The sequence below is a fragment of the Schistocerca nitens genome, chromosome 1 (assembly GCF_023898315.1).
Source record: "Schistocerca nitens isolate TAMUIC-IGC-003100 chromosome 1, iqSchNite1.1, whole genome shotgun sequence".
Lineage (NCBI taxonomy): Eukaryota > Metazoa > Arthropoda > Insecta > Orthoptera > Acrididae > Schistocerca > Schistocerca nitens.
Window position 1 is genome coordinate 1,096,384,428 of NC_064614.1, and position 13,802 is coordinate 1,096,398,229.

The 13,802-nt window shown below is 45.4% G+C and overlaps 1 protein-coding gene across 3 annotated transcripts in view; it reads right to left on the reverse strand.

Moving 5' to 3' along the window:
* Nucleotides 1-13,802, reverse strand: part of LOC126198717 (mediator of RNA polymerase II transcription subunit 29) — a 72,510-nt gene that overhangs the window by 41,300 nt on the left and 17,408 nt on the right. For 2 of the 3 annotated variants that reach the window (XR_007540096.1, XM_049935246.1), the window contains exon 4: nucleotides 9,335-9,536. Coding sequence is in view for 2 of the 3 variants with exons in the window: in XM_049935246.1 (XP_049791203.1) it covers nucleotides 9,335-9,536 (202 nt within the window). In the remaining variant the exon portion in view is untranslated. Of the gene's footprint in view, nucleotides 1-9,320; nucleotides 9,537-13,802 lie in introns of those variants that run through there. The other variant, XM_049935238.1, reaches the window with a different exon arrangement.

Here is a 13,802-nt window from a genome sequence, read left to right on the forward strand (position 1 = left end):
AGGTAAAAAATCTTAGTTCATTTGTCCTACATCGCTGCATTAATACTACACCTGCTTGACTGATTATTATATTAATATGAAATTTTATAAGCATGAGCAGGTGAGATGGGGGCCAGATCAGGTGAAAAAACAATTTAATCTCAGTTCTCTAACTACTCCATAATTCTTTAGTACATCAAGCAGCCCTGATAAGCATGTACCATCTTCCACTGACATTTTCATGAGTATCCCAGTGGCAAGTTGGGGCAACGCTACACTCCTGTCTCCGGCGATGAATCCTGATATATTTAAAGTCTGAAAATACAGGGTGTGTCTGTAAGAGGGTGCTAATTGTAAGAGGACATAGATAATGCTCCACTGAACAATTTGAGGTAGGGAACCTGGGGTCAGAGAAGCCAGCTTAAGGAGATATGGAAGTAAACTTCTCTACCGCTTTGTCTAGCATCACTGTTTTCACAGCTTATTTACAACTAAGATGTGTACAGGTTTAAATATACCATGCTGTTTATTTACATGGACAGTCTTTACTTCCTGTAAGGAAACAAAAAGGACGAGCTGATTACTAGGAAGTCATGATGCAGGTTTTGTTTTCTTTACTTGTCCCTAAGGTGGCTCTGTAGTATCGTATTTACATTGTCCCACGACAGAATGCACTACAAATCAATGACAGACCCATTCGTTACTCAGTGCTATACAGAGACGTACAGTACAGTACGACGGAGCAGTACTGGTACAATTTGGCGGAACTCACTGACATGCCCCTTGTGTATGGGGAAGTACTTTGCAACACTCTCACTGCTGAAAGCCTGTACAGGGAACAATTTCCCAGTAGGAATCATCCATCACGACGCGTGTTTATGTCTCTTGATCATCAGATGTGGGAGACCCGTTCACTGGAAAGAAGAAATGAGGGACCTGGCAACATGAGGACCACTCGCACACCCAATTTTGAGGAGGAGGTGCTGGAACGTTTTGCAGCAGACCCCGCAGCAAATACTCATTACACTGCACGTAAAATGGGTGCTGCACATACTAGCGTGCAGCGAGTACTCCATGAACAACAATTACACCCATATCACCCACAATGAGTCCATGTGATGCTTGTGACTGACTTTGCACCAAGGCCGCGTTGTATCAGTGGTTGCTGCAACAATAGACTGATCGACTAGATTTCCTCCAAATCGTGCTGTTTACTGACGAGGCCTCATCTGATCATACGGTATTTCGAACAGCAAGAATAGCTTTGTGTGGGATGAGAAAAACCCTCATGCTCTAGTAAAGTCACACCATCAAGTACATTTTACTAAAATATCTGGGCTGGCAATGTGGGCGACAATCTCAATGGGCAAAATCTTCTACTTGGTCATCTGAATGGCCACCTGTACTTGATATTCATGCAAAGAGTTCTATCTCAGTTGTTGGAGAATGTAGCCCTGGCTGTTTGTGAGAGGATGTGGATGCAACATGACAGTGCACCATCTCACTTCAGTGTGGATGTCTAAAACCATCTCAATGCTGTATTTCCTGGTCACTGAACTGGAAGGGGAAGTCCTATTCCACAGCCTGTGAGGTCACCTGACCTGAATCCCCTAGATTATTTCCTATGGGGATTTCTAACGTCATCTGTGTATGAGAGCCCAGTGGATATGGAGATGGAATTAGTTGCCAGCATTGTAGCTGCCTTTGATGCGATTCGAAACACACCAGGGATATCTGTCAGAGTGCGCCACACTCTTGTTCACCAATGCCATGTTCCCACTGAGGTTTATGGCCGTCAGTTTCACCACATTTTGTAAGATACGGTATGAATGGTACATTCATGGTGTCAATTGAGTCAATGATAGTATTTGCAGTTAACTCTAACTACTGTAAATTAAAAAGTAAACAGTTCTGTGATTTTACTCCTACTATCTCTTTAAGCTGCCTTCTTCGACCCCAGGTTCCCTACTTCAAATTATTCAGTGGAGCATCCTATGTGTCCTATTAAATTTTTGCACGCTTTTGTGGAAACACTCTGTATAATGAAACTGGATAGTTAAAAAAAGTCTACTGACCAAGTAGTGGCAGAACACACACATTAAAAAGGTGCTGCCACTTGGTGAGAAGATTTTTTTTATCTATTTAGTTATATTAAATTTTGAAAACCTGAAAATTAAATTCTGCCTTGTAATACAATCCACCATAAAGTACAGAGCAATAGGTAAATATAAAGTTGGATTCATGTTAGCAAATAAAACACAATCAACTGCAATGTGTCATTCTGACAGAGGTACGTTGAACACAATAGATTGGTTGGTCCTATTGTGAGATGGTATTGTGCATCAAAGGAAAGTAGCCTATTAAAAACTATCCAGCGTGAAAGTAAAAGAACTTGATTATGTTGTGGATCAAGAGACCTAGACCAGTTCCAGGGTTAACTGCCAAGATAAAGTCAGGGAGCCGCTAATTCTATAACCAGCTATCTGCTGTTTGGTTGAGGATAGAGCTATTCACTTTCATGCCAGTTAAATCCTCACCAGAAAGTTCTTACAAAGACGCAGATAAAATAATTAAAAGGGTTAGATGTATTTGGACAAGTCCGTCAAAGTAATAAAACGAAGAACACGAGCAGCTGCTCGAACATCATCAGCTAAAATTTTCTGTAAAGTAGATGGCAGAGACAGGACAACACGAGATTGATTAAAATGGGGACACGACAATAAAACATGGCGCACTGTCAATGCATGACCACAAGGGCACTGCGGGGCGGGGTCATCGGATAGCAGGTAGCCGTGGCTAAACCGGCAATGCCCAATCCGCAACCTGGCCAAAATGACCTCCTCTCGCCGAGATGGTCGAGAGCAGGTTGTCCAAGCTGCTGGGAACGGTTTTATAGCCTGGAGCTTATTTTCTTGAAGTGACAACCAAGTGTCCCACCATAATGACACAAGCCTCTTACAAACACATAAAGCTAAAAGGAGAGCCATCATCAGCAAAAGAATGGAGGGATTGCTGGATCCGTTGCACCAAGGGATGGACCGGATATGGAGCTCCAAGGCCTGAAGAGCACTGAGTGAATCAGAGCAGAGTACATACAGAGAATGGCGGTGGCGGCGGACATACTGAACGGCCTGATTGAGAGCAAAAAGCTCGGCCGTAAAGCTGGAAACTCTGGTCAAGGAGTTGGTATTTAAAGGTGACGTCCCCGACGACGAAGGCACAGCCGACACCATCGTCAGTTTTGGAGCCATCAGTGTAAATAGGACTGATAAGAGGGGTGGTCGGGCATTGACAACAGCCGGCAGGCATACCGACAAAGCAGTACGTCGCAACAGTAGGTCAATGGTAATTCGGCAGCTTCAGCATAAAGACTCTCGACGGGACTAGTATAGAATGCTCCGGTTGCAAGACGTAACCCCCGATGACGGAGGGAGCTGAGACGGCGTAAGAGGGATGGCTGAGCAGACATTGCTCCCATAATCCAGCTTTGATCGGACTATGGACCGATTTAAGCGAAGCAGGACAGTGCGATCCGTTTCCCAAGATGAACCACTAAGAACACGGAGGACATTAAGGGAACGTGTACAACGAGCAGCCAAATAAGAGACATGCAGAGACCAACAAAGTTTCCAGTCCAGTGTGAGCCCTAAAAACTTCGTTGTTTCCACGAACGGGAGAACAACGGGGCCGAGATGTAAGGATGGTGGAATGAATGCTTTATATCGCCAAAAGTTGATGCAAACCGTCTTCTCTTCAGAGAATCGGAAGCCATTAGCCACACTCCATGAGTATAGGCTGTCAAGGCAACGCTGACGGCAGCGCTCCAGGAGGCATGTTCTCTGGGCACTGCAGTAGATCGCGAAGTCATCGACGAAAAGAGAGCCTGAGACGTTAGGTGGAATGCAATCCATAATTGGATTGATCGCTATGGCAAAAAGGGCTACGCTCAAAACGGAGCCCTGAGGCACTCCGTTCTCCTGGAGGAAGACGTCGGACAATACGGAACCCACACGTACCCTAAACAGTCGATCTGTTAAAAATGAATCAATAAAAAGGGGCAGGCAACCACGTAGGCCCCACCTGTGCATAGTGCAGAGGATACCTCCTCTCCAACAGGAATCGTAAGCCTTCTCCAAATCGAAGAACACAGCTACCGTTTGGCGCTTTCAGAAAAAGTTGTTCATGATGGACGTCGACAAGGTCACAAGGTGGTCAACAGCGGAGCGGCATCGACGAAAGCCACATTGAACATTGGTAAGTAGCCGTTGAGATTCAAGAATCCAAACCAACCGAGTGTTAACCATGCGCTCCATCACCTTACAGACACAGCTTGTAAGAGAAATGGGGCGGTAACTAGAAGGAAGGTGTCTATCCTTCCCGGGTTTGGGTATGGGAACAACGATGGCCTCACGCCAACGCATGGGGACCTGACCTTCGGTCCAGATGCGATTACAGCTACGAAGAAGAAAGCATTTGCCTGCCGGAGAAAGGTGTCAGCATCTGAACGTGAATGGCATCTGGCTCCGGAGCAGAGGACCGGGACAGTGCAAGTGCATGTTCGAGTTCCCGCATGGTAAAGGGGGCATTATAATCTTCCAGATTCAGCGAGTGGAAGGAAGGTCGCCGAGCCTCTTTTGCCTCTTTCCTCGGAAGGAAGGCAGGGTGGTAATAGGCGGAGCTTGAAACCTCCGAGAAAAAGCGGCCGAAGGCGTTGGAGACATCCACAGGGTCCACAAGTACCTCATTACCTGAAGTCAGGCCAGGTATCGAGGAGTGGGCCTTAATGCCCGACAGCCGGCGCAGGCCACCCCAGACAACAGAAGAGGGAGTAAAGCTGTTAAAGGAGCTTGTGAAAGACGCCCAACAAGCTTTTTTGCTGTCTTTGATGGCTCAACAACATTTCGCTCGGAGTCGTTTGTAATCAATACAATTCGCCAGCGTAGGATGGTGGCGAAAGGTGCGTAAAGCACGTCGTTGAGCACGGATAGCGTCTCTGCAAGCCTCATTCCACCAGGGGACTGAGACGCGACGTGAAGAAGAGGTAGTACGAGGAATGGAACGTTCGGCAGCATTGATGATAACAGCCGTGAGGTATTCGACCTGACTGTCACAGCTGAGAAAATCTTGGTCCGGGAAGGTCGCCAGGGAGGAGTGAAGTCCCCAGTCAGCTTTCGGTATGTTCGAGCTCGAGGGACATGGGGATGGGGCGTGGTGCAGGAGACGAACGACACAGGGGAAATGGTCGCTCTAATAGGTGTCAGAAAGGACATACCACTTGAACCGATGGGCAAGAGTGGTAGAACAGATCGAGAGGTCCAAGTAGGAGTAGGTATGAGTAGGGTCCGAGAGGAAAGTCGGGGCGCCAGTATTAAGGCAGACAAGATTGAGATGGTTGAAAACATCCACCAAGAGGGAGCCTCTCTGACAGGATGCAGGAGAACCCCAAAGGGGATGATGGGCATTGAAGTCGCCAATTAATAAAAACACCCGAGGAAGCTGAACAATCAGGTGCATCATGTCAGCCCAACTTACTGTGGATGACGATGGAGTGTAGACAGAAAAAACAGAAAAAGTAAAGGCAGAAAGAGTAATACGGACAGCTATTGCTTGGAGTGGGGTGGTCAATGGGATGGGATGGTAATACACATCGTCCCGAACGTGGAACATGACCCCACCATGAGCTGGAATATCATCCACAGGGGTTAGGTCAGATTGCTCGGAGGTATAGTGGGTAAAAGCATATATGGTCAGTTGGGCGTAACTTTGTTTCCTGGAGACCAATGACGAGCAGACAGTGCAAGCGGAGGAGCAGTTGTAATTCCTCCCGATTACATCGAATACCTCTTATGTTCCAATGTAACAGAGCCATCACGAATCAGAGAAAGGGGGAATGAAACGGGTGAAGAGCTAGTCGCCTCGACGGCTGCGGAGGGCCAGGTTTCGAGCGAACATCGCTACAACTGTCAGGAGGCGGATCCTGTTGCATCGAGTCGTCGCCAACTGCGGCCACATTCCTGGGTTGCGCACGAGGGGCAGCATCGTCCACCGACGACAGGCCAGCTGAGCGCCTGGCAGCAGAGCGTCCCGGCGAAACTGAGGACGGCCGAGAGCAGCGACTGTCGGAGGAGCATCAGACGAAACGCGCCGGGGTGGAGAGGGGGATAAAGACTTGTTCTTTGAGGCCTTCTTGGAAGACCGATGAGTCACAGGGATGGTGGGCTGTGGGGGCTGGACTCGAAGAAAGTCCTCACACTCGGGGTCCTTTTTGGAATGCCGGACCTTGGAAGCTGGGGTCCGTAACGTTTCCCCGATGGACGCCTGAGAAGAGGATCGCTTCTCAGGAGGAGGAGGAGGAGGAGGAGGAGGAAGGGTGGCCCCTGGGGCAGAGGGGGCAGGGGCCATGAGGGAGGAGGATTTGGAAGGGAGGGATTTGGGAGGCGGAGGCATAGGCCCTGGATGGGGTGAGGAGGTGGAGGGGGGACAGGATAGGGGTGAGGATACTGCAGAAGGAGTGGACACGACTGAAGCAAACGACGTTGTCAACATCACGGAATGGAGGCGGTCATATTTCTTCCTGGTCTCAGAATAAGACAGACGGTCCAAGGTTTTCAATTCTTGTATCTTCTTCTTCTGATATGCGGGGCAGTCGAAAGATCTAGGTGAGTGGAGGCCAGGACAATTGACGCACCAAGGTGGTGGGGTGCATGTATGTCCCTCACGAAGAAGACGTCCACAATCGCCACAAAGGGGCTCAGCTTCACACCGTGGCGACATGTGCCCGAAGCGCAAACATTGAAAGCATCACATAGGAGGCGGGACGTAAGGTCGCACGTCACACCAGTAGCACATCACCTTTACCTTCTCCGGGAGAACATCCCCCTCGAAGGCGAGGATAAAGGCCCCAGTGTCGACGTGACGGTCTTTGGGGCCGTGCTGGACTCGCCAGACAAAATGCACGCCACGGTGCTCCAGTTTGGCCCTGAGCTCCTCATCAGATTGCAGCAGGAGGTCCCGATGGAAAATAATCCCCTCCGTCCTATTGAGCGCCAGATGTGGGACAATGGACACTGGGATGTCCCCTAGTCGGTCGCATGCCTGGAGCGCCGCCGACTGTGTAGCGGAGGTGGTCTTTATGAGAATGGACCCCAAACACATTTTACTAAGAGCCTCAATTTCTCGGAAGATATCCTCGATATGCTGTACAAAGAACATGGGCTTGGAGGTGGCAAACGTCCCCCCATCAGTCCGAAAACAAACTAAATAGCGGGGGAAGTATTTCGCCCCAAGCCGGCAGGCCTGTCCTTCCTCCCAGGGAGTGGCCAAGGGGGAAAAGGCAGAAGTACTAGAACCAGAGACAGAGACAGAACCTTTCCTCTTAGAAGACGCGCCCGCAGAGCGACCTGATGCATGTTGACGTTTCATCTGCGAAACGTCCGCTCCGATACCACCCACTCCGACAAGTGGCTCTCCCCATGGGCGCAACCCAGCCTCAGCAAGGGCCACCTGGCAGGATGACCGTGCCGGGAGTCCTGATGCCCCAGGCAGACGGGCATCTACTCCTTGGCTGGCGTGTGGAGGGTGCAGCTCAGGTATCGGCAGGACGATCCCTGTGTTGTCAGGGGGTACAACCTAGAGGGTACATGATGACCCCACCACAATGGGCTGGCTACCGTGCTGGATTTCTAGTGCCATGGAAAGTCCATCATGATCGTACGTGCAGATGGGGACGCACTATGGGCGTAACTTGTGCAACCCATCAGGTGTTTAGGCCCAAATTGATGAACAGTGGGTGCAGTTACGACGCCGTTACGATGATGAGTGCCAAGTTCTTAGTGCACTGAGGACCGGTGATACACCACGTAAGGTGTCCTTCACCAAAAGGCTCTTACTTCTGTAGAATTTTGAAAAATGGAGGTGAAACCCCAATGGGGACCATCACATTGAAGGCTGAAATGGTTGAAACTCCTTTTAGTCACCTCTTATGACAGGCAGGAATACCTTGGGCCTATTCTTACCCTGGACCCGCAGGGGGCACCCAACATAGAAATCTGCAGCAATTTGCAGAAGGGTTCACTTCTGTTACGTTGAACAATTCTCTTCAGTCGTCACTGGTCCCATGCTTACAGATTATTTTTTTTTCCCCCATCCGCAGTGACGTCAGAGATTTGATGTTTTACCGATCCCCTGGCATTCATGGTACAATTGTGAAATGGTCGTACAGGAAAATCCCCACTTCATCACTACCTCAGAGATGCTGTGCCCCATTGCTCATGCGCCGACTGTAACACCACATTCAAACTCACTTAAATCTTGATAACTTGCCATTGTAGCAGCAGTAACTGATCAAACAACTGCACCAGACACTTATTGTCTTATATAGGCATTTCCAATTGCAGCACCTTATTCTGCCTGTTTGAATATGCATGCCAATACCAGTTTCTTTGGCACTTCAGTGTAGTATCCAATATGCACAGTGTCTATATCAAGTAAATAATAATACTTCAGTTAAAATATTTCACAAAACTAGTTGATTACAGATAAAATTTAGACTGACTGTCTCCAATTTTAGAAAATTTTCAGTTTACACAAAATAACTATGTACTGGTCTGATTCTCTCTCGTGACATGTGAGCAGTGCGTGGCACTTCGGTTTTCTATATCTTATATAGAAACAGTATCAGATGCCATGATACTTGTATTTCTATTTTTTTTAGTTTCAGAATATCAGTTTGTAACATTTAACACAATAATTATGCATTGGTACTTTAGAAATGTGCCATTGCATTTCAAATACTGTACATTTCACATAAATTATTATTTACTTACGTATCTAAGAGAATTAATTAATAAAATTCAAATTAAGCAAGTTAATAGATGCTCAAGAATATTAACCACAGCATTTCAGTCTGCTGTTAACTTGGGCATCTTTCCTGCATCCTGTGTCTATTGGTCCAGAATTTGTATTGCTTTCCTTCCTATTCATTCCTTAACATTTTAGCTTACTTTTCCCATTCCAGACATTTCCTTTTTACTGACGAACTGCCTTACATTACACATTAACTGTCTCTTCCTTACGTTTTTCACTACTGCACCTATGTAGACACTCCCACCACACTTCATTATTGAACACCTAATTGTACCACAATTGTCAAGTTTACCAGTCAATAAAAACTCTATGATATTAATTACTGTGAATGTAAAAGTCCTGTAACACTTCTAAAAAATAAAATAAATGGCTTCCAGTTCTCAATAGGGAAAAAACAGCAAATAATTCACATTGGAATGACAAAACATTGATACAATTGCATCGTATTTCTGATGCAGCTAGGAAAGTAATTAGTTTCACTCTCCCATACCAAGATTTTGAGCAGCAGCCAGTAGAACATCATGGATTTCCTTTGTATAGCCAACTTGAGCTCGCACTGTTGCCAGATACTGTGGATACGTTAGGGAGCCAACATCCTGTGCTGGCAAAGGCTCTGTTCGTGCCGTAGCCACTGGTAAGGGAAGGTATCGCTGGCTACTGGACAGCTGGTTTAGGCATTCTATTGATGTCTTCTGTCAAACATAAACATTAATGTCTTTTATTTGCTAAAATTGAACAATGCATTCATTAGAAAGTAGCAAATTTAGCAGCAATCTATTTCACAATATTCAGTACATACTATGTAGTCACTTGATCCACAACTTTCTTTCTCACAACATTTAAATACCTTGTTCTCATATTAAATAAGAACAACTAAAAGTTATATTTAATTTGTTAAAAAGATCAACATACATAAGTAATATAAGGTAGGTACTGAATATGAAATACCATTGAATGCGTGTGGGCAGGGCTGCGCTGCCTGTGATTGAGCCACCTGGCAGATAGTCTATAACAGCTGCATCCAACTGAGAGTGAGCTGAGGGGTGCCCCCACCCTATGGGCCCATCACTGGAACAGCCTCCTCCACAGTTTTGAGAATGTTTAACATATAATGATATGACGTATGATCAAATAGTAATGAGAATTTTTGTTTTTCTTAGAGAGTCTTTATTCATTCATCAACATCACCTTTGTCCCATCAAAGTGATCCCCCTCAGATACAATAAACTTGTGCCAGGACTCTTTCCAATGTTGGAAGCACTTCTGGAACTCATTTTTTATAAGGTGTTCAGCTTGTTCAGTAACTGTTTTTATCTCATCAACAGTGGCAAAACATCCTTTGAAGGTTCTTTACAGCCTCAGTAATAGAAAGAAGTCACAGAGGGCCAAGTCCAGTGAATAAGGTGACTGAGGCACATAACAGTTTTGTTTTTTGCCAAAAAATCATTGGGGTTTGAACAGCATTATTGTGACACAATTTCCACAAGTGGTTTTGCCACAGTTCTGATCATTTTCTGCAGATCGCTTCATGCAAATGGCACGTAACTTCTAGGTAGTATTCCTTATTGACTGTACGGGCATAAGGCAAGAACTCATGATGCACTACCCCACTGTAATTGAAGAAAACAGTGAGAAGAACCTTCACATGTGATTGAACTTATCGAAATTTTTTTTTTTGCCTTGGCTCTTTTGGTTGTTTCCATTGTGACGAGTGGGCCTTTGTTTCCATGTCATACCTGTATACCCATGTTTCATAATGTTATAATCACTTTTAGAAATTCTGAATCATTGTTAATTTCATTCAATAATTCTTGAGCGAAGTCCACACTACATCATTTTTGGCCGAAAGTCAACAATTTCGGAGCAAACTACATGTTTCATGCCAAAGACATCTGACAAAATTGCTTGACATGACCCAAAGGATATGCCAACATCATTAGTAACCTCTCAACCTCTCTGATGGTGATTCAGTAATTTCCCGGAACCATTTTCCCTACTTCTTCCACATTGTCATCAGTAATTGTTGTGCTAGGGCATCCAGGACAGTCACCATCTTCAGCACCCTCTTTGAAAAAACTCTTGTGTTACTCATAGTAAATTCGTGAAAATCCCCAGCCAACACTTCAAATGAGTTGCTGCACTTTATTCCATTTGTCAAGTAAAATTTAATGCAAATTCTTTGATCCATCCTTTTTGGAAAGTAATAATTTGCTGAGCACACGTATAATCTCTTCATCTGTCAACAATAAACTAAATATTTAAAATAGCTGACAATGGAAACATACATCAGGAACATGGGTGCCAACACAATCATTTTTTTTTTTTAAATTGGATGTATAAAGCCCATTAAATTAAAAAATTCCTGTTATATTTTGATCACATTTCTTACATAAAGGGCCATCAAATGAAAATGTGACAGATGGAAATAGATTAGTAAACTGTTTATTATTTCAAAAGTAGTAGTTGATATACACTCATGCTCATAAATTAAGGATAATGCTGATACATGGTGAAACAAAGCTCTGGTGGGCAGTTTGCGGGTTTAAATCACCTCGGGGGTACGACTATGCAGTGCATTTGACCTGCAGTCATCGCATGGTGGTGCTGGCAGCATTCCACATATGCAGAGGAGTTTTGGTGCATGTCAGAGTATGGTGCAGCAAGAAAGTGTGCAGGCGTTTTCAGACTTTCCTAGCTGCATCAGAAATACGATGCAATTGTATCAATGTTTTGTCATTCCAATGTGAATTATTTGCTATTTTTTCCTTATTGAGAACTGGAAGCCATTTATTTTATTTTTTAGAAGTGTTACAGGACTTTTACCTTCACAGTAATTAATATCATAGAGTTTTTATTGACTGGTAAACTTGACAATTGTGTTACAATTAGGTGTTGAAAATGGCTCAAAGAACACATACTGATGATGTTATGAGGGGTAGAATACTAGGGCAACTGGAGGCTGGTCAAACACAGTGGGACCTCCATATGCCACAAAGTGTGATCTGAAGATTATGGCAACAATTCCAGCAGACAGGAAACATGTCCAGGTGCTACCATACGGGATGTCCACAGTGTACAAAACCACAAGAAGACCGATATCTCACCATCAGTGCCCGTAGATGGCAACGGAGTACTGCCGGTAGCCTTGCTCGGGACCTTACCGCAACCACTGGAATAGTGGTCTCCAGACACACAGTCTACAGACGACTGAACAGACATGGTTTATTCACCCTGAGACCTGCAAGGTGCATTCCACTGACCCATGGTCACAGGAGAGCCTGTAAAGCCTGGTGTCAAGATCACAGTACACGGTCATTGGATCAATGGTCCCAGGTTATATTCACGGACGAGTCCAGGTATAGTCTGAACAGTGATTCTTGCAGGGTTTTCATCTGGCATGAACCAGGAATGAGATACCAACCCTTTAATGTCCTTGAAAGGGACCTGTATGGAGGTCCTGGTTTGATGGTGTGGGGTGGGATTATGATTGGTGCACGTACACCCCTGCATGTTTTTGACAGAGGAACTGTAACAGGTCAGGTGTATCGGGACATCATTTTGCACCAGTATGTCCGCCTTTTCAGGAGTGCAGAGGGGCCCACCTTCCCCCTGATGGATGATAACGCACAGCCCCACTGAGCTGCTATTGTGGAGGAGTACCCTGAATGGAGTGGTCTGCCTGTTTGTCAGACCTAAACCCCATTGAGCACATCTGGGACGCTCTTGGTCGACATATCGTTCCACGTCTTCAAACCCCTATGACACTTAAGGAGCTCTGACAGGCACTGGTTCAAGAATGGGAGGCTATACCCCAGCAGCTGCTCGACCACCTGATCCAGAGTATGCCAACCCGTTGTGCGGCCTGTGTACGCGTGCATGGTGATCATATTCCATATTAATTTCGGGGTACATGCGCAGGAAAAAGTGGCGTTTTGTAGGAGGTTTCGGGACGGTTTTTTAACTTATCACCAATACCGTGGACTTACAGATCTGTGTCGTGTGTGTTCCCTATGTGCCTATGCTATTAGCGCCAATTTTGTGTAGTGCCACGTTGTGTGGCACCACATTCTGCAATTATCCTTAATTTATGAGCATGAGTGTATTTACCCCACTGTGTGACAAGATGGTCAATTCCTTCATGGGAAGATGTTTGAGGATGCCTACAGAATCATAACTGTACCCAAGTGTACACCTCTTCATCCGGAGCAAATCAACGGCCTTGAATGTCTCTCTTCTGGGTTCCGAAAATATGGAAATCGCATGGGAAGAGACTGGGACTGTATGGAGGATGTGTAATGGCTTCCCAACAAAACTACTGCAATATAGTTGAAACAACCTTGACAACACACGGGGCCCATCTATATTTGTTGATACCAATTTGCTTCAAACTCCCAACCCCTAACCACAGCGAGCATATCCCTGGCGATGACCCATGTGCATGACCTGTCCAATCCAGCCGCTCAACACTTCCTACTTCAGTCCCATCACAGGCTTATCATATCCCACCATAGGCATGGCCACCTGTGAAAGCTCACACTCCATATATCCACTCTGCTGCAGTAACTCCAAGGCTCTTTATGTAAGTACAACAACAAATCTGCTGTCCAGAAGAATGAATGACCACTACCACACTATGGCCAAGAACAAAGTTGAACACTCAGTACACAATAAGCAATTACTGTGGAATGGGGTGAGATTGATCACTTCTACTGGAGTTTTGACCACTAATGCTTAAGGGAGTTCAATTCATTAGAATAAAAATTACTGTCCATAAAAACAAGTTGAAGGGATTCAGAAAAAGATCTTTATGTGTTTTTCTTCATTATCCATAAAGCACAAAAAAATTAAATATGGGTGATCAATCTTAAACCTGATTTGGAGTGAGATTGACTATCTCGTTTTTACAGCATGAAACTACACTACTAGTGACCAAAAGAGATCAATGTTAACCTCTCTGT